This window comes from Indicator indicator, chromosome Z, assembly GCF_027791375.1.
Source record: "Indicator indicator isolate 239-I01 chromosome Z, UM_Iind_1.1, whole genome shotgun sequence".
Classification (NCBI taxonomy): Eukaryota; Metazoa; Chordata; class Aves; order Piciformes; family Indicatoridae; genus Indicator; species Indicator indicator.
In genome coordinates, this window is record NC_072053.1 from 8,462,517 (window position 1) to 8,470,960 (window position 8,444).

General features: G+C 45.1%; 1 protein-coding gene across 1 annotated transcript in view; it reads left to right on the forward strand.

The window, feature by feature from the left end:
- Positions 1 to 6,435, forward strand: part of LOC128979871 (multiple C2 and transmembrane domain-containing protein 1-like) — a 111,311-nt gene extending 104,876 nt beyond the window's left edge. The window contains exon 11 of the mRNA XM_054398289.1: positions 6,351 to 6,435. Coding sequence (XP_054254264.1) covers positions 6,351 to 6,435 — 85 coding nt within the window. The remainder of the gene's footprint in view (positions 1 to 6,350) is intronic.
- Positions 6,436 to 8,444: the final 2,009 nt, after the last annotated feature.

Genomic DNA, 8,444 nt, shown 5'->3' on the forward strand with positions numbered 1-8,444 from the left:
ACAGCCTCCCTTCAGGCAGTTGTAGATGGCAAGAAGGTCTCCCCTGAGCCTCCTCTTCTCCAGGCTAAACAACTCCAGCTCCCTCAGCCGCTCCTGTGGGGCTTGTGCTCCAGACCCCTCACCAGCTTTATTGCTCTTCTTTGGACATGCTCAAGCAACTCAGCAGCTTTCTTAAACTGAGGAGCCCAGAACTGGACACAATACTCAAGGTGTGGACTCACCAGTGCTGAGTACAGGGACAGAATGACTTCCCTGCTGCTTCTGGCCACACTATTCTTGATCCATTTGCCTTTTTTGCCACCTGGACATACTGCTGGCTCATGTTCAGCCTACTGTCAACCAGTACACCCAGGTCTCTTTCTGCCTGGCTGCTCTCCAGCCACTCTGTCCCCAGCCTGTAGCACTGCATGGGATTGTTGCGGCCAATGTGTAAAACTTGGCACTTGGACTTGTTGAATCTCATGTCGTTGGACTCTGCCCATCTATCCAGCACCTCTCCTATGAGGACAGACTGAGGGAGTTTGGGCTCTTCAGTCTGGAGAAGAGAAGGCTCCGAGGTGACCTTCTTGTGGCCTTCCAGTATCTGAAGGGGGCTACAAGAAAGCTGGTGAGGAACTTTTTAGGATATCAGGTAGTGATAGGACTAGGGGGAATGGAATAAAGCTGGAAGTGGGGAGATTCAGGCTGGACGTGAGGAAGAAGTTCTGCCCCATGAGAGTGGTGAGAGCCTGGAATGGGTTGTCCAAGGAGGTGGTTGAGGGCCCATCCCTGGAGGTGTTTGCAGCCAGGCTGGATGAGGCTCTGGCCAGCCTGATCCAGTGTGAGGTGTCCCTGCCCATGGCAGGGGGGTTGGAACTAGATGATCCTTGTGGTCCCTTCCAACCCTGACTGATTCTATGATTCTATGATTCTAAAGTCCCTCTGCAGAGCCCTCCTACCCTCTAACAGATCCACACGTGCCCCCAGCTTAGTGTCATCTGCAAACCTACTGATGATAGACTCAATCCCCTCATCCAGATCATCAATAAAGACATTGAACAGGATAGGACCAACACTGATCCCTGGGGGACACCACTAGTGACTGGCTGCCAGCTGGATGTGGCACCATTCGCCACCACACTCTGGGCCTGGCCCTCCAGCCAGTTCCTAACCCAGCACAGAGTGCTCCTGTCCAAGCCACAGGCTGACTGCTTTGCCTGGAGTTTGCTATGGGGGGCGTAGTTAAAGGCCTTGCTGAAGTCCAGCTAGACTGTATCTACAGCCTGCCTCATAACCACCAGGCAGGTCACCTGGTCATAGAAGGAGATCAGGTTGGTCAGGCAGGACCTGCCCCTCCTAAATCCGTGCTGGCCTGGCCTGATCCCTTGGCTGTCCTGTAGGTGCTGTGTGATTGCACTCAAGATGACCTGTTCCATAGTCTTGCTTGTCACTGAGGTCAGTTCCCTGGCTCCTCATTCCAACCCTTCCTGTGGATGGGCGTCACATTGGCCAGCTTCCAGTCATCTGGGACCTCTCCAGTGAGCCAGAACTGTTGAAAAACGATAGAGAGCAGCTTGGCGAGCTCATCTGCCATCTCATTATTCTAGGATGCATCCCATCTGGTCCTATAGACTTGTGAGGATCCAAGTGGTTCAGCAGGTCTCTAACTTCTTCCTCCTGGATTACAGGGGTGCTATACTGCTCCCTGACTCCATCTGCCAGCTCAGGAGGCCAGTTGTCCAGAAGGCAACCTATCCTACTATTGAAAATTGAGGCAAAGAAGGCATTAAGTACCTCTGCCTTTTCCTCATCTTTTGTTACTATATTCCCTTCCATGTCCACTAAGGAGTCGAGGTCATCCGTGCCCCTCCTTTTGCCACTGATATATTTATAAAAACTTTTTTTATTGTCCTTCACATCAGTGGCCAGTCTAAGTCCTAAATGGGCCTTTGCCTCTCCAATTTTTTTCCTACATGACCTAGCATCATCCTTAAACATTTCATGGGTTACTTCCCGTTTTTTCCAAAGGTGATATACCCTCTTTTTTCCCCTTTAATTCATTCAGAAGCTCGTTGCCCATCCAGGCTGGCCATCTACCCTGTAGGCTCCTCTTGTGGCACGTTGGGACAGCCTGTTGCATCAGACTTTAGAAAGGTTAAGTAGCTGCTACACAAGAGCTGAGCCTATGTGGGGAGCAAACAGATAAGCAGGTCCCAAGGAAAACCAGTGCAGGTGCAAACCCAATCCCAAGGGAAAAACACAGTAAATTAAAATTGTACCAAGAACAACTCTGAGACCTGGTGTGGCCATGGAGTGAAAGTAATGTAATGAGCATCGAGTGAGGATGCAATTTTTTTTCAAGTTTACAGAAGCACGAGCTCAGAGATATCATTTTTTTTTTAAATCTCCTCCTCATGCACTGGTACCATTATTTCTTGTGGGTTCCTCTCTTACTACCTCTCTTACTACCTTTCCATCATATACATCATCCTCACATTTACAAAATTCACAAAACCAAAAAAGGCAATACTGATCAGTGAAGAGCTAACTAAACCCTCATACAAATGCCAGAGTTGTGATAAACCTCCTTCTCCATCCTGCCAGGTACATGGCAGCAGTTTGCAGAAGCAGTGTCAGAGTCCAGTGCTTTCTGAACAAGTTTCTTTAGTGACTCCATGTGTGGACCGTTTCATGTTTGATACCAAATTTACTTTCCTTAAGTTATTAGAATTTCACTGACAGTGGAGCATGAAGGACCAGATATTCCTAAGGGGATGGAAGCTGGGACCCATGGGCAATAACAGGACTGGCATGGCAGGGTCTTCATCAGCCAAGGTCAATGTGATGATGCAATTCCACAGGGCAGCATCAGGCCCGATCAAGATAACCAGTCAAGTAAAGCCCTGGGATGACTAGTCAGGGCTGTGGGGACAGGCGCAGGTGCAGATGTCAGCCCGTAGTGCAGTTCCGCTCTGTACTTAAATTCCACTACAAATGAAAATTACACTTAGAGAGTGAGAGCAACCAAAATACAGAGTCCAGTCGCTTCACCCTCAAGTTTCTCCTTGCCCATCACTGTAATGCTCTCACTGTCATGATGCTGGGCATTCCCAGCTGCTGAGAATGAGTATGTGGGTCAAAACCAGGTAAATCTCCAAGCTGTTTTTGCGTATTGTTAAGAATTCCTAGCCCACATACACACACAGACCCCCAGAGATGGTCTTGATGTCTGAGGAAGCGTTTGAGCTTCTCTTAATGACTTGGAGACAAGCAATTAAACGTCTGATGGGTTCATTCAGCTAAAGCAACAATTTATCTAGACGAGAGGCCACTTTCCAGTCTCCCTCATGCTAAATTCAGCTTTCTTTGCAGTATTTGTGATCAGTGTCTCTATATGCTCTTCCCACACCTGTCTTGGGAGTACAGGGGTCTTGCTGAAGCTGAATTCTCATGGAGCTGGATGGGAAGTTGATTTATTCTTCTACTGATAAACAAAAATACCTCTGTTTACAGAATGTGGTATGTTTTTATTTGTGAAGCAGATTATTCTTCTGGAGGTCTATGTTTCTCCTCTTACCTCCCACCCTTATTAAAATAAAGGAAAAATGTGGTATTCATGTACAAACTGGAGAACACACCAGCTCAGTGCTGTTGGGTGGTGATTGCTGTGACTGACTCCTCCATTTTTAAGTCATTCTCTAGTAACATTGAAGCCTTTTCTAGAAACTAACTTCTCAGCACTGGTACCAATTAATTTTATTGGATTACATATGCTATTACTTGCTTCCTGTACTTGTCAAAGTAACACCTAATAGCATGCTGCATGGTGAATCACCTTTAACAAAGAGAATTGCACATTGCAAATGTAAGGGAAAGCTGTAAGCTTTTAAAGAACATATTATAGCCAGGCACCATTATAGCTTTTAATAGGTTATTTTAATGTCAAGAACGTCTGGAAGAGGTGACTGTTCAGTCTGATCCAGAGATAAAACAGCTTAACTCCTGAGTTTGTATGAATTTGTTAGTGATGAACTTACTTAGCAGATATCTTCACTTCTTTTTTTATCCAAGAAGCTCAGAAACTTTCTTTGCTGTTATTGTGACATAACTTTCAATGCATATTCTCGCTTTGCCATCATGCAGATATCAAACTTTGAAGTTAAAGTGATAGGTAATTTGGAATTGGAAACTAATGCAGACTAAAAATACATTATAAAACCTTATCAGTGATAGTAATTAAACACTGGAACATGTTACCTTGCGGTATGGGCCTCTGCCACCACTTAAAGCTTCCTGTCTTACAAGAAGGTTCATCCATGCTACTCCTTTCTTCTCACAGGACTACTCATGATTATTTTATTAATTTTGGCCAGGTGCCCCAAGCTCTGAGAATGGATATTGCTGCCACAAGATGAAATTTTCTGTTTGGAAAGTGCTTTGGGGCAGAGTCCAAAAGAGAAGTTTTAGAGTTCAATTTTCACTGTTTCCCATAATATATAAAATATATAAAATAGTTACTGAGTTTCAGTTTTAGATAATGTATTTGGTATGCCAACTGCAAGTAGAAAATATGATAAGACTCTTATCTCTTAATTCGTTTTGAATGCTGCCACGGTAATGGCTGGTGCAGGCCAAACAAGAATTTGGAGAGTTTGTAAAGAAAGATAGTGTTCAAATCAGAGCTTAGACTTGATACTGCCTTACAGACTTCAAAGAGAGTCAAGAATACAAGAATATTAGAAATTTTAATAACAACACTACTTCATGTATGGTTGAGCTGTTTTACAAGGAACTATTTTTTTTCTATTGTTTTGAAAGGCAGCGATGGAGAAGCCAATTAATCATCGATTGTTTGTGACCAGAATTTTGCAGGAATTTGAAAGTGACACATTTTTTCCAGAAATCAATTGCAAAGACTACAAACTTCTCACAGAGTAAGTATGAAGATGCATACTAGTCTTATGTTCAGAGGGAAGAATTAATACTCTACTTTGAATGTGTGTAGGTCCATGTTCTGGTTCAACTTAGAGGAGTTTTTCTTCTTTTTTTTTTCCTTGGGACCATATTTTACTTAGAACCTGGAACTTGCTGTGTTCTTCAGCCTTCCTGTAATCTTTACAGCAAAGAACTGCAATTGCTGGTTTGCTTGAAAATTAACTTTAACTCTTACTGTTTCTCATTTCGAATTACTCAAAACTCTGCACGTTGCTAATCAATAATATTTAGCCTCCAAATGACCTTGATAAATTGCCAAAGACAAATTAAATGGTTTTGAGCAGGGAGGGTTGGGTCTTTACGGATTTCTAAGGTTATTCCTTTCTCTGGAGAAAATTACTTCTTCCCAAGAAACAGCAGGAACAAGTACTGAGCTGTAAGTTTCTGCCATTCACTGTGGTTCCTTCTATGCTATCACTGTCATATTCCAATCATACTTTTATGTCCTCTCCAATGAGATTACAGCCAACAGGCAGTAGGGAGGTGACAAAAATTCAAATATCTACCTCAAGGAACAGCAAGGGGAGGACTTCTCTTCTTGCTACTCTTGTTTTGGTTCCCAGCTGGTTACAGACCAGCAGTAGAAGAAACAGAAAGTATGGCAAGTCAAGCTCTCTGCAAGGGGCACAGGAATGGATTAGCCCTGAAATAGTGGACAATAGGCGGAGGGCAGGAAGGAAGGATGCAGGACAGACAAATAAGGTGAGTGTGGAGCACGAGTTGCCTTTTTCAGCTCTGATGTGTTCTGCACTGCACTGAGCATGCTGCTCCCCTTAATACCCTGACCCAAAACTCTGCTGTTTCCCTCTTGGCTGTTTCTCAGGTTTTACATTGGGCTTGCCCAGTGTACTGAAATCAGAATTTAGGCTTACAGAATGAATTTGTGAAATAGCAGATAATTTCCTCTCAAAAGTGGAAACCTGATAGAGTCAACTAATAACACTACTCTTAGAAAAACCTTTATTCTGTCACAGGGGCTGAAGAGATTTTTTAAAGTGTCTATTAATGAAAACTGGTTTAGTAAATCTGGAATGTAAAGGAACATTTTGCACAGGAGCAATCAGCTTTGTAGCAGTCAGCTACTTTAAGAAGCTGTTGTAGACAGGATTTTTTTGATTAAGCAAAAAAGGTGGGGACTTCTTTGCATCAGAGTATGCTTTCTTAATCAAAAAATATGTGTGTGCAAGTTGCTGATGGTAGTTACCATGATTCCTAAAAATAGTTTGTGCTTACTATACCTGTTCTAAGGGTGGTATTTTCATCTCTTTTTTTTTTAAACAACTCTCTTTTCTAATAGATTGATAAATTGCAGGTGTCTCATAATGATATTTCTATTTACTTGTTAACTTCTGCATTTTCTTCTTCCCTCTCTCCAGGTACCCAGGAGTCCCTGCTGATATCCAAGAAGAGAATGGCATCCAGTACAAATTTGAAGTGTATGAAAAAGCTGTCGTGGTATAACAAATGAGGCTTCCTATACTTCTGTGTAAGGGCACACATTTTAAATCACAAAGTCTCATGGAGTGCAAATAAATTATTGAAAGCAAATCCTGCTTGATAGTACAATACTTCAGGAGTGAATGATTCCAAAATACACACCCCACACTCTGAATACATGCCCTGCCATGGAAATATGAGAGTGGTCAGCAGTGTGAAAGAGGTAGCTTTAAGCAGTGCCGCAGCTAGCTTTGCATGAGATCTTACATTGACCTTTACAATTCATGGCAACATCCTTAACGGTTCCACAAGCCGTGAATCACAGAATCCATCAGGTTGGAAAAGACCTCAGAGATCATCGAGTTCAACCTATTACCTAATACCTAATACCTCACGACAACTAAACCACGGCTCCAAGTGCCACCTCCAGTCCTTTTTTGAACACCACCAGGGATGGTGACTCCACCACCTCCCTGGGCAGCCCATTCCGATGGCCAATTACTCTTTCTGTGAAAAAAGAGCTTTCTCCTCACCTCGAGCTTAAACTTCCCCTGGCACAGCTTGGGATTGTGTCTTCTTGTTCAGATGCTGGTTGCCTGGGAGAAGAGACCAACCCCCACCTGTCTACAACCTCCTTTCAGGTAGTTGTAGAGAGCAATAAGGTCTTCCCTGAGCCTCCTCTTCTCCAGGCTAAACAACCCCAGTTCCTTCAAGCTCTCCTCATAGGGCTTCTGCTCCAGACCTCTCACCAGCTTTGTTGCCCTTCTCTGGACACATTCAAGTATGTCAATGTCCTTCTTAAACTGAGGAGCCCAGAACTGGACACAGTGCTCACGGTGTGGACTAACCAGTGCTGAGTACAGGGGCAGAATGACTTCCCTGCTACTCCTGGCCACAGTATTCCTGATACAGGCCAGGATGCCATTGGCCTTCTTGGCCACCTGGGCACACTGCTGGCTCATGTTCAGCCTACTGTCAACCAGCACCCCCAGGTCCCTTTCTGCTTGGCTGCTCTCCAGCCACTCCAATCCCAGCCTGTAGCACTGCATGAGGTTGTCGTGGCCAAAGTGCAGCACCCAGCACTTGGACTTGTTGAATGCCATCTGCCCATCTGTCCACCCTGTGAAGGTCTCTCTTCAGGGCCCTCCTACCCTCTAACAGATCCATGCCTGCTCCCAATTTGGTGTCGTCTGCAAACTTACTAATGGTGGACTCTGTCTCCTCATCCAGATCATCAATAAAGATATTGAACAGAATGGGGCCCAGATCCCTGGGGGACACCACTAGTGACAGGCTGCCAGCTGGATGTGGCACCATTCACCACCACTCTCTGGGCTCGGCCCTCCAGCCAGTTCCTAACCCAGCGCAGAGTGCTGCTGTCCAAGCCACAGGCTGACAGCTTGGCCAGGAGTTTGCTGTGGGGGACAGTGTCAAAGGCCTTGCTGAAGTCCAGCCAGACTGTATCTACAGCCTGCCTCATAACCACCAGGCAGGTCACCTGGTCATAGAAGGAGATCAGGTTGGTCAGGCAGGACCTGCCCCTCCTAAATCCATGTTGGCTGGGTCTAGATCCCTTTGCCATCCTACAGGTGTGCTGTGATTGCACTCAAGATGATCTGTTCCATAATCTTGCTTGGCACTGAGGTCAGGCTGACAGGCCTGTAGTTTCCAGGTTCCTCCATCCAGCCCTTCCTGTGGATGGGCATCACATTGCCAACTTCCAGTCACCTGGTACCTCTCCAGTGAGCCAGGACTGGTGGTAAATGATGGACAGTGTCTTGGTGAGCTCATCTGCGAGTTCTCTCAGTACCCTTGGATGGATCCCATCTAGTCCCATGCACTTGTGATGATCCAAGTGGCTCAGCAAGTCTCTAACTACTTCCTCCTGCATTTCAGGGGGACTGTAGTGCTCCCTGATGCCATCTGCCCGTTCAGGAGGCTAGTTATCCTGAAGCCTTCCTGTCTTACTGTTGAAAATGGAAGCAAAGAAGGTATTTAGTACCTCTGCCTTGTCCTCATCTTTAGTTACAATA